Below are 19,379 nucleotides of genomic sequence, written 5' to 3'. Positions count from 1 at the left end.
TTAAATGTCTCTAGGCTAATGCCTGCTACCAGAAGTTAGTCATTATTAGTGAATGTGCATTATGCTTGGCTCTAACATCTGGAACACTAAAGGGGCATTTTCATAGACTTGAAAGCCAGGTCAGTGATTATTGCAAATAAAGCAGGTTAAACTATTTTGATAAAATAATTAAATTATTAGTGGGTCTTGGTTGTGGAAGGCTTATATTCAGACTAAGTATAACTTCACAAGCCCTGAATTCATTAGATTATTGCCGACTGTTTGAAATAGTGTATTTTACCTTTAATTGTACAACAACCCATATTTAGAGAGAACATCTTTAGGCCATATCGCCCAGCCTGATGTTGAGTGTGAAAAACTCAGCAGCGTTGCAGTTCTCAATCCGGTGCGCCTGGCAAATACTACCATACCAAAGGCACTTAAATATGTTATCTTGCCTATTCACCCTCTGAATGGCACATATACACAATCCATGTCTCATAGGCCATAAGCAAACAGGATAACGCCCATCCAGAGGCGGCGCTCCTAGTGGCCGAGGACTTTAATGCAGGCAAACTTAAATCCGTTCTACCTAATTTCTACCAGCATGTTAAATGTGCAACCAGAGGAGGAAAGAAAGCTCTAGACCACCTTTACTCCACACACAGAGACGCATACAAAGCTCTCCCTCGCCTCCATTTGGCAAATCTGACCATAACTCTATCCTCCTGATTCCTGCTAACAAGCAAAAACTAAAGCAGGAAGCACCAGTGACTCGTTAATAAGGAAGTGGTCAGATGACGCTACAGATGCTAAGCTACAGGACTGTTTTGCTAGCACAGACTGGAACATGTTCCGGGATTCTTCCGATGGCATTGAGGAGTACACCACATCAGTCACTGGCTTCATCAACAAGTGCATCGATGACGCCGCCCCCACAGTGACCGGGGTTCGTACATACCCCAACCAGAAGCCATGGATTACAGGCAACATCCGCCCTGAGCTAAAGGGTAGAGCTGCCGCTTTCAAGGAGTGGGACTCTAACCCGGACGCTTATAAGAAATCCCGCTATGCCCTCTGATGAACCATCAAACAGGCAAAGAGTCAATACCGGACTAAGATTGAATCCTACTACACCAGCTCCTGCTCTCTGTTTATTATTTATGCATATCAATTTAACTCTACCCACATGTACATATACCTAATTCCTACTACAGTGCCCCCACATTGACTCTGTACCGGTACCCCTGTATATAGCCTCCCTACTGTTATTTCATTCTCCCAATAGCCTCCTACTGTTATTTCCCATTGACTCTGTACCGGTACCCCCTGTATTTGTTTTTCATGTTGGTAAGCCCCTGTTATTTCCCATTGACTCGTACAGTCCCTGTATATAGCCCTGTTATTATTGACTCTGTACCCCCTGTATATAGCCTCCCTACTGTTATTTTACTGCTGCTCTTTACTGATTTTTTATTTTTATTTTTAACTTATCTATTTTTACTTAACACTTATGCATTATTGGTTAAGGGCTTGTAAGGAAGCATTTCACTGTAAGGTCTACACCTGTTGTATTCGGCGCATGTAACAAATACAATTTGATTTGATTTGAAATGTCTCAAGGCTTAAAAAGTGGATTTAACAAGTGACATCAATAAGCGATCATCGCTTTTACCTGGTCAGTCTGTCATGGAAAGAACAAGTGTTCCTAATGTTTTGTACACTCAGTGTATACTCTGGTTGGTTGGTTGGTGTGTTGGTTGGTTGGTTGTTTGGTGTGTTGGTTGGTGTATTGGTGTATTGGTTGGTTGGTGTGTTGGTTGGTGTGTTGGTGTGTTGGTTGGTTGGTGTGTTGGTGTATTGGTTGGTTGGTGTGTTGGTTAGTGTGTTGGTGTGTTGGTTGGTTGGTGTGTTGTTGGTGTGGTTGGTTATTGGTGGTTGGTTGGGTTGGTTGGTGTGTTGGTGTGTTGGTTGTGGTGTTGGTGTGTTGGTTGGTTGGTGTGTTGGTTGGTTGGTGTGTTGGTGTATTGGTTGGTTGGTGTGTTGGTTGGTTGGTGTGTTGGTTGGTTGGTGTGTTGGTGTGTTGGTTGGTTGGTGTGTTGGTTGATGTGCTGGTTGGTGTGTTGGTTGGTGTGTTGGTTGGTGTGTTGGTTGATGTGTTGGTTGGTGTGTTGGTTGGTTGGTGTGTTGGGTTGTTTGGTTGGTGTGTTGGTTGATGTGTTGGTGTGTTGGTTGGTTGGTCTGTTGGGTTGTTGGTTGGTGTGTTGGTTGGCTCAGGGCGGAGAGTTGTGTAACAGCGTGAACATTCTAAGATTCTAGGGTTCTAACCTCTCACAGCACACTAAACATGACCTCACTAGTTTAACCTTTAACCTTTCTGTTGAGTTCAAACAAAAAAAGGAAACTTCCTGTAGGCTCAATGTCACACCACTCCTACAGCAGCAGTCACTTGTCTTGTAGATATTGCACATAGCATTATTACTAACATTTCACAGAGAAAACTTGTCATCACTATTGATGTTGCTTTTGAAGAATCATCGATACCATAAGCATGCTACAAGGATTATTTGAAAGGGCATACAGCACTAGAAGAGAAGAGTAGGTCCTATTGATACAGAGCTGACGAAGAAAGCATTCTCATACTGAGGTTGTCCGAATATGGCCACCGTGCAGGTCTACTGAGATCTAGGCTCTCCTAATATGGACATCATACAGATCCCATCACATATTGGCCAGTCTTATAGAAGGATTGGTTGTTTAGTAACAAAACTGACAGGGTTGGCTTAGACTGTTGAAAACATCTAAACTATATTTCTTCACTAAATGTTTATTGAAAACATAAATACATTTGCACAATGAGCACTTGTTGTCTCTCAAATACATTGTTACAGTTGTTGGTTAGCTAGCTAGCTAATTTTAGCCATATTAGCATAGACATGACATCAGTCAAAACAAGACATGATATCAATAACAAGATACAGTGAGCTGAAACGAGCCACCTACGATTCCCCACACGGCAGCTTCTTCTCCTTGGTGCTAGCTATCTGACTGTCCAGAAATCACAACAACGCACGCCTTCTGGCCACATCGCTGAGCGCTCAACACCTTTCGTGACGTTGCCAGCCAACCTGTCTATAGCTTTATGTCAGTTAAATGGGCAAAATGCACCAAGGAATTGATCGATAATGTTCAGTATGAATACAAAACGACTACAGTACACTTTACTTTTAATTAATCTCTGTTACAATGCAACATTAGTAATGCATCCCAAACGGAACCCTATTCCTAATGTAGTGCACTATTTTGGCTCCCCTATATAGGGAATAGGGTGCCATTTGGGACTAAGCTTTAGTCATCTGGCAGTGACTGTCTGTCTTTGGTGACCTCTGACCTATGTAGAAGTCAGCTAGCTTCATACAGCATGATGACATCAGACAGCATGATGACATCAGACATATGGATACGTCCCCAAACGGCACCCCTATCACTGGGCAGTGGAGCAGCCATCACTATCACTGGGCAGTGGAGCAGCCATCACTATCACTGGGCAGTGGAGCAGCCATCACTATCACTGGGCAGTGGAACAGCCATCACTATCACTGGGCAGTGGAGCAGCCATCACTATCACTGGGCAGTGGAGCAGCCATCACTATCACTGGGCAGTGGAGCAGCCATCACTATCACTGGGCAGTGGAACAGCCATCACTATCACTGGGCAGTGGAGCAGCCATCACTATCACTGGGCAGTGGAGCAGCCACCACTATCACTGGGCAGTGGAGCAGCCATCACTATCACTGGGCAGTGGAGCAGCCATCACTATCACTGGGCAGTGGAGCAGCCATCACTATCACTGGGCAGTGGAGCAGCCATCACTATCACTGGGCAGTGGAGCAGCCATCACTATCACTGGGCAGTGGAGCAGCCATCACTATCACTGGGTAGTGGAACAGAACTGAACGGTATTCTGTTAGTGTCGGACGGGGAAGAGAGGGGGGGAGAGGAGAGGGATGGGGGGGTAAAAGAGAGGGAGAGAGGGGGAGAGAGGGAGAGGGGGAGAGAGAGGGGGAGAGTGGATGGGGTGGAGATATGTAGGTATGAGGGAGAAACATAGGTAGTAGTAGCAACCCCTATAGGTAGACTATATGACTACATGATAGTAATTTGTTCTTCAGCTTGGGTGTCTCTCTCCCACCCAGAACAGATGGGATCTGGACCCACCACAAGCCAAAAACACACATTCAGACCCGCACCGCAGGGATATACAAAGACATAAATAATGACCAATAAAATGTTCACATGAATAAATAAAAGACATTCACTCTGCTGTGAGAGAAGCCCCGCCCACATCACATTTACATTACCCCCCCGGCTAGAGAGACCCCCTCCCGGCTGAGAGAGACCCCCTCCGGCAGAGAGAGACCCCCCGGAGGAGGAAAGGTGGGAGTTTACATCCATATTATCCACTGCCATGGAATTTCTGAAGACACATTAAATGAAAGAGTCGGGTCCTAGGCTGGCAGGGACTGCTAGAAAGAGAGCCCAGAGAGACGGGTCCTAGGCTGGCAAAATCTGCTAGAAAGAGAGCCCAGAGAGACGGGTCCTAGGCTGGCAGGGACTGCTAGAAAGAGAGCCCAGAGAGACGGGTCCTAGGCTGGCAGGGACTGCTAGAAAGAGAGCCCAGAGAGACGGGTCCTAGGCTGGCAGGGACTGCTAGAAAGAGAGCCCAGAGAGAGCTGACAGTGTACACATTAAGCACATTGTTGAAATACCTCTTACATTCTTCTGAGGTGAAATAACGTCCACATAGTTGAGTTTCAGGGGTACGGGGGAAGAGAGGTTCAGTGGTAGGGTGGGAGAGAGGTTCAGGGGGTCGGGGTGTGAGAGAGGTTCAGGGGGTACGGGGTGGGAGAGAGGTTCAGGGGGGTACGGGGTGGGAGAGAGGTTCAGGGGGTGACGGGTGGGAGAGAGGTTCAGGGGGTACGGGGTGGGAGAGAGGTTCAGGGGGTACGGGGTGGGAGAGAGGCTCAGGGGGTATGGGGTGGGAGAGAGGTTCAGGGGGTACGGGGTGGGAGAGAGGTTCAGGGGGTACGGGGTGGGAGAGAGGTTCAGGGACGGGTGGGAGAGAGGTTCAGGGGGTACGGGTGGGAGAGAGGTTCAGGGGGGTAGGGTGGGAGAGAGGTTCAGGGGTATGGGGTGGGAGAGAGGTTCAGGGGGTACGGGGTGGGAGAGAGGTTCAGGGGGTACGGGGGGGGAGAGAGGTTCAGGGGGGCGCGGGTGGGAGAGAGGTTCAGGGGGTACGGGGTGGGAGAGAGGTTCAGGGGGTACAGGGTGGGAGAGATGTTCAGGGGGAAATGGGGTGTGAGAGAGGCTCAGGGGGTATGGGGTGGGAGAGAGGTTCAGGGGGTACGAGGTGGGAGAGAGGTTCAGGGGGTTGGGGTGGGAGAGAGGTTCAGGGGGTACAGGGTGGGAGAGAGGTTCAGGGGACAGGGTGGGAGAGAGGTTCAGGGGGTATGGGGTGGGAGAGAGGTTCAGGGGGTACAGGGTGGGGAGAGATGTTCAGGGGGAAATGGGGTGTGAGAGAGGCTCAGGGGAGAGAGGCTCAGGGTTGGGAGAGAGGTCAGGGGCGGGGTGAGAGAGGTTCAGGGGTACGGGGGGAGAGAGGTTCAGGGGGTACGGGGTGGGAGAGAGGTTCAGGGGGTACGGGTGGGAGAGATGTTCAGGGGGTACGGGGTGGGAGAGAGGTTCAGGGCTGGCAGTTAGAGCTAAGTAGTTAGGAGATGAGAGGCTGATCTGAGGTCAGTTTTGCAGTATATCTCCTACCGGTTACGGCTAGGATTTGTTCAGTGCAGGCTGATGCTAGATCTGTGCTGACGGGACCAGCAGAGTGTGGAATAAGACAAGGGTGTGGTCATGCTTTGCTGTCAGTGTGTTTATATAGCCTAGTCCCAGTCGGCAGTTGGGCTGCTATCGGGCTACTGTAGCGAGCGGAGCAGGTAGATGACTACTGGACAGCTGAACAGTCACACAGGCCAGACTAACGCCATGCAGTCACCCAACACACAAAGACGCTTCAACTCCCAACAGGAGAAGGAAGGGCAAGGGGTTGAGTTAGGAACAGATCCGTTTGGGGGGTGAGATGCAGGACCTCTACTCTTACCAGGGTTTTAGTGATCCAGTCTAGACTCCCACAGTAGGGACTGCAAGCCTTCTACAACATCAGAGAGAGTAGGGGTCTTTCCTCAGTCCTCTCCTCCCTACTCTTTCCTTCCAGTCCCCCTGCACCTCTACAGCCAAGGAAGTCGCCGTTATAACGCCAGAAGCAGGCTATACATCCGTTCTCATCTTGGTGATGTTGACGTAGTTGGTGTTAGCCAATGTGTTAGCATTAGCACCCGTGCTAGCATTAGCCAACAGGGTGCTAGCATTAGCCAACAGGGTGCAGTTGCCCGTCTTGAGGCTCTCTGCTCTGAAGTCCTCCGTGCTGTGGTTCAGTGCAGCTTCCTGTATCTCCATGTAGTCTGACTTACTGAGGGTGGATCCGCTCCTGCTGCGGCCGCTCTTCTTCAGGTCCTCGGCTGAGTCGGCCTTCGGGGCGACGGGAGTGTTCAGATACTGCGCTTGCTCCTCCCCCTCCGTCTCCCGATGGTAGAAGTAGTTGAAGTTGGACACGATGACGGGGACGGGCAGGGCGATGGTCAGCACGCCGGCGATGGCGCAGAGCGAGCCCACGATCTTCCCGCCGATGGTGGTGGGCACCATGTCGCCGTAGCCGACGGTGGTCATAGAAACCACGGCCCACCAGAAGGCTTCTGGGATGCTGCTGAACTGCGAGTCCGCCTCGTCGGCCTCGGCGAAGTAGACGGCGCTGGAGAAGAGGATGACTCCGATAAAGAGGAAGAAGATGAGGAGGCCCAGCTCCCGCATGCTGGCCTTCAGGGTCTGGCCCAGGATCTGGAGCCCCTTGGAATGTCTGGACAGCTTGAAGATCCTGAACACCCTGACCAGACGGATGACCCTGAGGATGGCCAGGGACATGGCCTGCTGCCCTGCCTGCCCGTCCTCCGGTTTCTCTGCCAGCTCTGTGCCCAACGTGATGAAATACGGGATAATCGCCACAATATCGATGATATTCATGATGTTACCGAAGAACCCGGCTTTACTAGGACACGCGAAGAAGCGGACGAGGAACTCGAAGGAGAACCAGATGATGCAGAGCGTCTCCAGGATGAAGAACGGATCGGTGAAGTAGGAGGAGGTGGAGGAAGAGGTGGAGTTGTTGAAGGGCTGGAACACCTTGTTCCCATCGTCCTCTTCGTCGTTCCGGAACACGGGGAGTGTCTCCAGGCAGAAGGACACGATGGAGATCAGGATCACCATGACGCTGATGATGGCGATGATGCGGGCCGCGCCGGAACTCTCTGGATACTCAAACAGCAGCCACACCTGTTCAAGGTCAAAGGTCAACGTTTTTATTCATAAAATGTACAGCAGACAGCAAACAGTCTCTGAGTTGTACTTGATATTATCAGAACTCATGGTCCAGTTTAGATTAACTAGACATTGTGCCACTAATTAATGCATATGGCTGGAGTTACACAAAGCAACTTTTCACACAATTTTAGTTGCAGTTGCAGGTTGAAAGTGACATCATCTAAAGCAACTTTGCTGTTACATGAAGAAACTCAAACGCCATAAAAATGTAATGCAACAGCCAATGAAATTGAAGATGCTTCTGTCATATTGTTTGAGAATTCTAAACTCACCCCATGTCATCTGCTGCGTTACAGTGTGATTTCACAAATTATTTGTTTATTCAACCGTTCCATTATTGATTTATAAAAAATGCTGGCTGTACAATTTAGCTAGCTAGACAAAATGAAATTGCCAGCACTGTTTGATCAAGCTAGCTAGAGAGCTAGCAACGAGCTAACCAAGCTAACAACAAGCTTTCTAACGAGTGCAGCTCATGTTGAACAATTTCAGTTGAAACTGGTCAGAGAGAGGTCTGGGTTTTACTGTAGTCATTTACTTCCAAACCATGGACATAAACCTTTACTAGTCCTGATGGACATAAACCTTTACTAGTCCTGATGCCACTATTTATTTATCCAGGTCCCGTTAGTGTAATGTCTCTCCCGTCCACTGTTCCGCAGCATTGACAGCTGTGTTGACATGACTACTGGGCTGGAGTTCCCAACCTTCAAATGGATCATTTGACAAAAGCATTCGTTTTGATTCGCTGTTGTTTGCAACGAGTTGCACAAAGTTGAAAAGTTTCAACTGGACGTTTCAGTTGAGTTGCTTATTAGTTGCATGGGGGGGGTTCACGAGCAATCAAGAAGCAACTCAGTTGCAAGCAGCTAAAATTGCTTTTCTAATTGTGCCCTGTAACTGCAGCCTAAGATAAAAAGATACATCATTAGAATATACCTGTCTCTGGAACTCGTTCTCTGGGAGAGGACGCTCTTCCTCCTTGATGAAGCCCTCATCCTCCCTGAAGATCTCGATTGCCTCCTCTCCCAGCTCGTAGAAGCGGATCTCCTCGGAGAAGATGTCTAGAGTGACGTTAACCGGCCGACGCAGCCTCCCTCCTGACTGGTAGTAATAGAGGATAGCGTCGAAGCTGGGCCGGTTCCTGTCGAAGAAATACTCGTTCCTCAGAGGGTCAAAGTACCTGGAGAAAGAGAGGGTTGATTTGGGGGGGGGGGGTTGTATGATGTATTAATACTTTATAGATTTAGAAGCTCTGTTAAATGTGTATTGCTGAAGCGTTACAGATTACGAGATAGCTCTGTTAAATGTGTATTGCTGAAGCGTTACAGATTACGAGATAGCTCTGTTAAATGTGTATTGCTGAAGCGTTACAGATTACGAGATAGCTCTGTTAAATGTGTATTGCTGAAGCGTTACAGATTACGAGATAGCTCTGTTAAATGTGTATTGCTGAAGCGTTACAGATTACGAGATAGCTCTGTTAAATGTGTATTGCTGAAGCGTTACAGATTACGAGATAGCTCTGTTAAATGTGTATTGCTGAAGCGTTACAGATTACGAGATAGCTCTGTTAAATGTGTATTGCAGATTACGAGACAGAAATGGAAAGTTAATTTCAGATTGAGCCAACATTTGCAGCGTTTACTGTGAATGCAGTCTCCGTGGGAACACGGGAACATTGCTTTTACATTTCAATCACGCTGTAACACTGAATTTCCGCAATACGGATTGAATAGAGCCCTCAATGTCACTAGTAGATACAAACTGAAAGAAATTACAATAAACAGCAAACATTAAAGAGTAATATGTATAAGTACTATAGTTACCTCATTATCTTATTGGAGTTAACATACAGACACAGTACAACCAATATTACTAAAGTACTCTAGTTACTCAGAGGACCGTTATTAGCATGTTTTAACCACTCCTATGTAAATGGTAGATTATCAGACACTCAAGAAGAAGGCCTGATTTCATTATTACTGAAACAGGATACAAGTGGAAAATATAAAGATCCAGTCCATTAAAAAAATTGGCGTCCCCTTACACTTCAGTGTTGTGATGCAAAAATTCTAGCAAAATGTATAGCGCATAGAATTAAAAAGGTATTGTCGGACATTATTCATTCTTATCAGACAGGTTTTTTACATGGAAGATACATTGGAGATAAAATAAGGCAAGTATTGGAAACAATAGAACACTATGGAAAATATGGGAAACCAGGCCTGCTATTCATAGCAGACTTCGAAAAGGCATTTGATAAAGTACGACTGGGGTTTATATATAAATGCCTGGAGCATTTCAATTTTGGACAATCTCTTATAAATTGGGTTAAAATCATCATGTATAGTAACCCTAGGTGTAAAATAGTAAATAATGGCTATTTCTCATAAAGTTTTAAACTGTCAAGAGGAGTGAAACAAGGTTGTCCACTATCGGCATATCTATTTATTATTGCCATCGAGATGTTAGCTATTAAAATCAGATCCAACAAAAATATCAAAGGATTAGAAATCCAGGGCTTAAAAACAAAGGTGTCATTGTACGCTGATGATTCATGTTTTCTTTTAAATCCACAACTTGAATCCCCCCACAGCCTCATAGAGGATGTAGATACGTTTTCTAACCTCTCTGGATTACAACCAAATTATGATAAATGTACTATATTACATATTGGATCACTAAAAAATACAATTTTTACATTATCATGTAGTTTACCAATAAAATGGTCTGATGGTGATGTGGATATACTCGGAATACATATCCCAAAGGAAATAAATGATCTCACTCCAAAATATTTTAATTGAAAGTTAGCAAAAATAGATAAGATCTTGCTACCATGGAAAGGTAAATACCTGTCAATTTGTGGAAAAATCACCCTGATTAACTCTTTAGTATTATCCCAGTTTACCTATTTGCTTATGGTCTTGCCTACGCCTAGCGAACAGTTTCTTTAATTATATGAGAAAAAAATATTCCATTTTATTTGGAACGGCAAGCCAGACAAAATTAAATGGGCCTATTTATATAATGAATATGAATTCGGAGGACAGAAATGATTAAATATGAAAGCATTAGACCTATCATTAAAAGCTTCAGTCATTCAAAAATTATACTTAAATGCGAACTGGTTCTCTAGCAAACTAGTAACATTGTCTCACCCAATGTTCAAGAAGGGACTTTTTCCCTTTATTCAGATTACAACCCCTCACTTTCAGGTATTTGAAAAGGAAATAATCTCCCAAATATCACTATTTCTAAAACAAGCCATAGAAAGTTGGTTGCAATTTCAATTTAATCCTCCAGAAATGACAGAACAAATATTGAAACAAATATTGTGGTTAAACTCAAATATACTAATTTATTTAAAAAATATATTTTTTGAGAAAAAACAAAAAAAAGGTATAATCTTCGTAAATGATATTATCGGTAGGAATGGTGGAGTTATGTCGCACATGCAGCTAACAAAAACATATGGAAATGTCTGCTCTACCCAAAATTACAACCAAATAATTGCAGCCTTACCGCAAAAATGGAAGAGGAAAGTGGAAGGGGGAGAAAGTAAGGAACTTGTCTGTCGGCATTAAAGAACATAATTGGTTAAGGAAAACTGTGATAAATAAAAAAGTTGATCAGTTTCATTTAAGGACCAAAAGATTGACAGCTGTCCCATATATGGGTGGTCCTCTGTAGCTCAGCTGGTAGAGCATGGCGCTTGTAACGCCAAGGTAGTGGGTTCGATCCCCGGGACCACCCATACACAAAAATTTATGCACGCACGACTGTAAGTCGCTTTGGATAAAAGCGTCTGCTAAATGGCATATTATTATTATTATTATATATAGATTGCAAAATAGTTGGGAAGAGATTTTTGACGTACCGATTCCATGGCATAGTGTTTATGAACTGATACGCAAAACGACACTGGATTCAAAATATAGAATCTTTCAATTTAAATTATTATATAAAATTCTTGCTACCAATAGAATGTTATTTGTATGGGGGATACAATCTTCCCAGCTCTGCAGATTTTGCTGCGAAGAGACAGAATCATTAGATCATTTGTTATGGTACTGTCCATTTGTAGCTTGTTTCTGGACACAGGTCCAGGAATGGCTAAAGGATTGCAATATTTGCATGGAGCTGACCCTGCAGATAGCACTACTGGGTGATCTGAAAAGTCATAGTCAATCGATCAATAATATAATAATACTTTTAAGAAATATGTTTATTTTCTATTCACAAACTGTAGAAACAATGAGAATAGAAAGGTTCAGAACTTTTGTAAAACATCACAGTACAGTTGAAAAATATACAGTGGGGGAAAAAAGTATTTAGTCAGCCACCAATTGTGCAAGTTCTCCCACTTAAAAAGATGAGAGAGGCCTGTAATTTTCATCATAGGTACACGTCAACTATGACAGACAAAATGAGAAATTTTTCCAGAAAATCACATTGTAGGATTTTTTATGAATTTATTTGCAAATGATGGTGGAAAATAAGTATTTGGTCAATAACAAAAGTTTCTCAATACTTTGTTATATACCCTTTGTTGGCAATGACACAGGTCAAACGTTTTCTGTAAGTCTTCACAAGGTTTTCACACACTGTTGCTGGTATTTTGGCCCATTCCTCCATGCAGATCTCCTCTAGAGCAGTGATGTTTTGGGGCTGTCGCTGGGCAACACAGACTTTCAACTCCCTGCAAAGATTTTCTATGGGGTTGAGATCTGGAGACTGGCTAGGCCACTCCAGGACCTTGAAATGCTTCTTACGAAGCCACTCCTTCGTTGCCCGGGCGGTGTGTTTGGGATCATTGTCATGCTGAAAGACCCAGCCACGTTTCATCTTCAATGCCGTTGCTGATGGAAGGAGGTTTTCACTCAAAATCTCACGATACATGGCCCCATTCATTCTTTCCTTTACACGGATCAGTTTTCCTGGTCCCTTTGCAGAAAAAACAGCCCCAAAGCATGATGTTTCCACCCCCATGCTTCACAGTAGGTATGGTGTTCTTTGGATGCAACTCAGCATTCTTTGTCCTCCAAACACGACGAGTTGAGTTTTTACCAAAAAGTTATATTTTGGTTTCATCTGACCATATGACATTCTCCCAATCCTCTTCTGGATCATCCAAATGCACTCTAGCAAACTTCAGACGGGCCTGGACATGTACTGGCTTAAGCAGGGGGACACGTCTGGCACTGCAGGATTTGAGTCCCTGGCGGCGTAGTGTGTTACTGATGGTAGGCTTTGTTACTTTGGTCCCAGCTCTCTGCAGGTCATTCAATAGGTCCCCCCGTGTGGTTCTGGGATTTTTGCTCACCGTTCTTGTGATCATTTTGACCTCACAGGGTGAGATCTTGCATGGAGCCCCAGATCAAGGGAGATTATCAGTGGTCTTGTATGTCTTCCATTTCCTAATAATTGCTCCCACAGTTGATTTCTTCAAACCAAGCTGCTTACCTATTGCAGATTCAGTCTTCCCAGCCTGGTGCAGGTCTACAATTTTGTTTCTGGTGTCCTTTGACAGCTCTTTGGTCTTGGCCATAGTGGAGTTTGGAGTGTGACTGTTTGAGGTTGTGGACAGGTGTCTTTTATACTGATTACAAGTTCAAACAGGTGCCATTAATACAGGTAACGAGTGGAGGACAGAGGAGCCTCTTAAAGAAGAAGTTACAGGTCTGTGAGAGCCAGAAATCTTGCTTGTTTGTAGGTGACCAAATACTTATTTTCCACCATAATTTGCAAATAAATCATAAAAAATCCTAAAATGTGATTTTCTGGAAAATAAATTCTCCATTTGTCTGTCATAGTTGACGTGTACCTATGATGAAAATTACAGGCCCTCTCATCTTTTTAAGTGGGAGAACTTGCACAATTGGTGGCTGACTAAATACTTTTTTTCCCCACTATATATATATATATATATATATATATATTTTTGCTGAGAGAGAAAAACATATGGGGGGATTGGAAGTGATGCAGACAATTACATTGATGGAAGTTACAATCTATCTGCAATATTAAAGCTGATCTACCCCCTAAAAAAAAACAAAAACTAAAAAAACAAGTACTCTAGTTACCTCATTCTCTTCTTGGGGTCCCCCAGCAGGGTCTCAGGGAACTGGGAGAGGGTCTTCAGCTGCGTCTCGAAGCGCAGCCCGGAGATGTTGATGACAACGCGTTCACAGCACTCGTAGTCCGGTTCTGGTTCGTACAGGTCACCGGGATGGGCCGCCGCCTCATCCCCCAGGTCACCCGTAGCAACCGTCATGGTGGAGGAAGAGGGCAGAGGGGGAAGGAGGGGGGGGGGCGATCTTAGGATAGGATGATAGGATGGGATGATAGGATGATAGGACACGATGATATGATAGGATGATATGATAGGATGATAGGATATGATGAAATGATGGTAGAATGATAGTATAGGATGATAGGATAGGATGATAAGACGATAGGATAGGATGATAGGATGGTTAGATACGATTCACACATTTACAAACACAACACAATTTTTTAAAATATAAAAGTTCTTAATCATGTCACTAGCTGCAAACAAGGCTGGTTACCTGGACACCAATTACACTGTAGTCCTGGACTGAACAGCATTTTACAAGGAGATTCTCCATGTAATGTTGGAGATCTTCTCTACATTATGACTAATGTGATAGAGGAGGCGCCATCCTGTCTGCTTGTATTAGCTGATTACTGGCTGTGAGTTGTCTTTCATACGAGCCACAGATCAATAGTATCCCCAGTCATACTGGATCAACTCTTCCATTGGCCGGTAAGACCTCCAGGATAACCTGATTAGCAGCTGAGTGCTCCATCCATTCCATACAATCTCTATGGGATAGATACACTCTGTCAGCTTCCCAAATGGTACCCTATTCCCTATATAGTGCACTACTTTAGACCAGGGCCCATAGGGTGCTGGTCAAAAGTAGTACATTAGAGAATAGGGTACCATTTGGGATCCAGCCATACACAATCTCTCAACTGTCCACACATACATTAGTCTCCAATTACCACATCTATCCTAGGCTCTGAGATGGTGGAGAGAGGGAAGCATGCAGGTGTTGATGTGTCCATCCTAAATACAGTCCTATTCCCCACCTACTGCAGTACTTCTGCCCACAGCCATATGGACCCAGGTCTAAAGTAGTGCACTATATAGGGAATGGGGTGCCATTTGGGACTAACTTGATGTCTATTTTACATAATGGGGAGCAGATTGGTAATATTTGATCTGTTGAAGGACTGAAGCAGCCAAGAGGAGCTGGGTCTGCATTATTGAAGAGGTCTGAATGAAATATTAAACCAGAGACAAATTGGAATAATCCTCGACAGTTATGAATCACAGGCTGACAAACACCAGTATCACATTACCATGGCATTACCAGCTTAAATACATTTACATTTAAGTCATTTAGCAGACGCTCTTATCCAGAGCCACTTACAAATTGATGCATTCACCTTATGATAGCCAGTGGGACAACCACTTTACAATTATTTTTATTTATTTTTTCTAATTTTTTAATTCCTAATTTTTAGAGTATATTTATATATTTTTCCTAAAATACACACTAGTATTACATTACCATTGCATTCCCAGTTTAAATACACATTAGTATCAAAATAAATACACATTAGTAATAAAATCACAATATCACATTAAATACACATACAGTGGGGGAAAAAAAGTATTTAGTCAGCCACCAATTGTGCAAGTTCTCCCACTTAAAAAGATGAGAGAGGCCTGTAATTTTCATCATAGGTACATGTCAACTATGACAGACAAAAGGAGAAAAAAATTCCAGAAAATCACATTGTAGGATTTTTTATGAATTTATTTGCAAATTATGGTGGAAAATAAGTATTTGGTCAATAACAAAAGTTTCTCAATACTTTGTTATATACCATTTGTTGGCAATGACACAGGTCAAACGTTTTCTGTAAGTCTTCACAAGGTTTTCACACACTGTTGCTGGTATTTTGGCCCATTCCTCCATGCAGATCTCCTCTAGAGCAGTGATGTTTTGGGGCTGTCGCTGGGCAACACGGACTTTCAACTCCCTTCCAAAGATTTTCTATGGGGTTGAGATCAGGAGACTGGCTAGGCCACTCCAGGACCTTGAAATGCTTCTTACGAAGCCACTCCTTCGTTGCCCGGGCGGTGTGTTTGGGATCATTGTCATGCTGAAAGACCCAGCCACGTTTCATCTTCAATGCCCTTGCTGATGGAAGGAGGTTTTCACTCAAAATCTCACGATACATGGCCCCATTCATTCTTTCCTTTACACGGATCAGTCGTCCTGGTCCCTTTGCAGAAAAACAGCCCCAATGCATGATGTTTCCACCCCCATGCTTCACAGTAGGTATGGTGTTCTTTGGATGCAACTCAGCATTCTTTGTCCTCCAAACACGACGGAGTTGAGTTTTTACCAAAAAGTTATATTTTGGTTTCATCTGACCATATGACATTCTCCCAATCCTCTTCTGGATCATCCAAATACACTCTAGCAAACTTCAGACGGGCCTGGACATGTACTGGCTTAAGCAGGGGGACACGTCTGGCACTGCAGGATTTGAGTCCCTGGCGGCGTAGTGTGTTACTGATGGTAGGCTTTGTTTCTTTGGTCCCAGCTCTCTGCAGGTCATTCACTAGGTCCCCCCGTGTGGTTCTGGAATTTTTGCTCACCGTTCTTGTGATCATTTTGACCCCGCGGGGTGAGATCTTGCGTGGAGCCCCAGATCGAGGGAGATTATCAGTGGTCTTGTATGTCTTCCATTTCCTAATAATTGCTCCCACAGTTGATTTCTTCAAACCAAGCTGCTTACCTATTGCAGGTCTGTGAGAGCCAGAAATCTTGCTTGTTTGTAGGTGACCAAATACTTATTTTCCACCATAATTTGCAAATAAATTCATTGAAAATCCTACAGTGTGTTTTTCTGGAGAAAAAAATTCTCAATTTGTCTGTCATAGTTGACGTGTACCTATGATGAAAATTACAGGCCTCTCTCATCTTTTTAAGTGGGAGAACTTGCACAATTGGTGGCTGACTAAATACTTTTTTTCCCCCACTGTATATGCTAGACAGTTATGAATCACAGGCTGACATATACATCAGTATCACATCACCACATTCAATATACATCAGTATCACATCACCACATTCAATATACATCAGTATCACATCACCACATTCAATATACATCAGTATCACATCACCACCTTTAATATACATCGGTATCACATCAACACCTTAAATATACATTGGTATCCCATCACCAGCTCTATACCAGCCTCCTTGTTGATATATACCCATCGACTTACAGAATAGGCTACTGCAGTAGCGGCATGCTGGGCTACTATTGTCATTACTGTCACTACTCAGGCCTCCTATAACACTGTCGTAGGGTGTGTATCTAGAAACATACAGGTAACGTGACGATAGAATAGTGAACCATAGCCTACCTGTTTCTATTGGCACCTGCGCACTGGGCAGCTGCGGGGCAGGAGGACGTGTTTACAGCTCCGGGGGGAAGACGATCTGCTCGGAGATTAAAAAAACAAAACAAAAAAAAACACCACGTGAAGGTCGTTGTGGAGAGAGATGGAGAACCCCCCTCCTCCGGTGTGGCGGGGCGCTATAAGTCACAGCCCACGGTAACCATGGAGCCGGCCATATATCACATTCACCCCCGGGGGGCGTCTGTCTGGAGGGAGAGGGGGAGGGCTGCGTTTGAGGCTGCCTGCCTCGGAGCACTCGCCACCTCCCTTCTCAGCCTCTGCTGCCTCTGCTCAGCCACCAGTTGGTACCCGTTCTGTGGGTGAAGGGGCGATGGTGGTGGTGCGCAGGGAGGGACGCTTTTCATACAGAGAGCACTTTAAAAAAAAATATGTCCCAGAGATGCAGGGATCAGCAGAATAAGACTCGTTCTTCTTGTCCTTTTGGTTATCACGCTGCCTGGAACAGCGGTAAGGTAATGTAGCTAGTCCTTTAGCGGAGATCTGTGAAGACACAGGGGAGGATAGTGGCCGTTTTCAATAGGGATGAAAACAGCAGAGCTATATTATATGTGTGATGAGAGACACACCTGTTCATCCAAGTTCATGCAACAACTATCAAACATCATCATCATCATCATCACCATCATCATCACTATCATCACCACCATACTGTAGTCTGTTTTACTGACTGTGTTCAGTATGTGTGTCTCTCTATTAGCAGCAGATACGCCTATAAACCAGGGTAGAACCAGGGTAGAACCAGGGTAGAACCAGTCAGTGCCCGCTAGGAGCGGCAGGTGGCTCTGACAACATGCTCTGTAGCCGCAGCACCTCGCTCTCTCCGGTGCGGATCATCATATCAGATAGACAGGCAGAACACAGCAGCCTCCATGCGCTAGGCTCATAGCAGCTCACAGCAGCTGCCACTTCAGTCATCATAATCAGCCTAGTTAGTCAAGCTCGCCGCTCTCTAGGCATTCAGCATTCAGAGAGAGAAGACATGCAACAACGCAACAATCACCCCGATGCCGCTCTCTCTCTCTGCCGCGCTGCTCTGTCGCTCTGCCGCGCTAGGGTTGGTGCTGGGGGATCCGCCGCGCTGCTCTCTCCGCTGGGGTTGATGCTGGGAGATCCGCCGCGCTGCTCTCTCCGCTGGGGTTGATGCTGGGGGATCCGCCGCGCTGCTCTCTCCGCTGGGGTTGGTGCTGGGGGACCTGACGCGTCTCCTCCTCATAAACACAGAAAACGGATCCTTATTGTTGCTCTCCGCCCTTCTCTCCGGAGCTCACTAGAAGTTAAACAGACATGATGCGTCTAATATCTGTCTCTGTCTGTTTTTCTCTTTCTCTCTCCGTTTCCCTCAAGTCTCACATCATCAGCTGGTTTGGCGCTAAAACGCGCGGGCTGCGGTTGGACGTTGGCGCGCAAAACAAAGAGCCCCGCGCGCGCCGCGCCTCGAGATGCACATTAAAGGGGACGCGTTGCGTGAATAGGCAGAAACGGTTCACCAAGTTATTCATATTATTATTATTATTTTGTATCCTGCATCATCAGCTAGTTGAACTATTACTGTTTCTAAGAGAGACACTGTCATGGCATGATTATCTGTATATGGTAAAATACTAAAGATCAAGTCTAAAAACGAAATAGTAAAACTAAAGACCACTAGTTGAGCTAACAAAGACAACTATTTATGTGTGAGTTGTTTAAAGAGGATGTTAACATGCAAGGATAAATAATATTTGACAGAGGTGTATTTGGCTATAGGAGGATAAGTGGTATACTTTGGCTTCTACCCAAATACATCCATTTGGCTGCTTTACTGTTCTATGGCATTACATTTACTCTGCGTGTATAGGACATCAATGTGTGTGTGTGTGTGTGTGTGTGTGTGTGTGTGGTGGCAGTAAACGTGTCTGAGGCGTGAGTGTGTGTGTGTGTGTAATATATGCATGAGCTAGGAGTGGGCAAGCCAGCCAGCCAGCCAGCCAGCCAGCCAACCAGCCAACCAGCCAGCCAACCAACCAACCAGCCAACCAGCCAGCCAGCCAGCCAGCCAACCAGGCAGCCAGCCAACCAACCAGCCAACCAGCCAGCCAACCAGCCAGCCAGCCAGCCAGCCAGCCAGCCAGCCAGCCAACCAGGCAGCCAGCCAACCAACCAGCCAGCCAACCAGCCAGCCAGCCAGCCAGCCAGCCAACCAACCAGCCAGCCAACCAGCCAACCAGCCAACCAGCCAGCCAACCAGCCAACCAGCCAGCCAACCAACCAGCCAATCAGCCAGCCAGCCAGCCAGCCAGCCAGCCAATCAGCCAGCCAGCCAGGGCTCTTAACAATGGCAGTGATTTGTAGCATCTGTCTATCTGTGGTTAAACCGCTCCACTCCTG

General features: G+C 45.3%; 1 protein-coding gene across 1 annotated transcript; it reads right to left on the bottom strand.

The window, feature by feature from the left end:
• Positions 1–5,693: 5,693 nt before the first annotated feature.
• LOC121530823 (potassium voltage-gated channel subfamily A member 2-like) lies at positions 5,694–18,908 on the bottom strand. Its single transcript, XM_041836088.2, has 4 exons — positions 16,956–18,908; positions 13,561–13,794; positions 8,411–8,654; positions 5,694–7,423 (listed from the first exon to the last, which is right to left on the bottom strand). Exons 2-4 carry the CDS (start codon positions 13,749–13,751, stop codon positions 6,305–6,307), a joined length of 1,554 nt encoding a protein of 517 aa, XP_041692022.1. The 5' UTR covers positions 13,752–13,794; positions 16,956–18,908; the 3' UTR covers positions 5,694–6,304.
• Between the last annotated feature and the right edge of the window lie 471 nt (positions 18,909–19,379).

This window comes from Coregonus clupeaformis, chromosome 24 (genome assembly GCF_020615455.1).
Source record: "Coregonus clupeaformis isolate EN_2021a chromosome 24, ASM2061545v1, whole genome shotgun sequence".
NCBI classification, from domain to species: Eukaryota; Metazoa; Chordata; class Actinopteri; order Salmoniformes; family Salmonidae; genus Coregonus; species Coregonus clupeaformis.
Note: the sequence above shows the minus strand (reverse complement) of the source record. Positions and strands in the feature narration are given on the sequence as shown.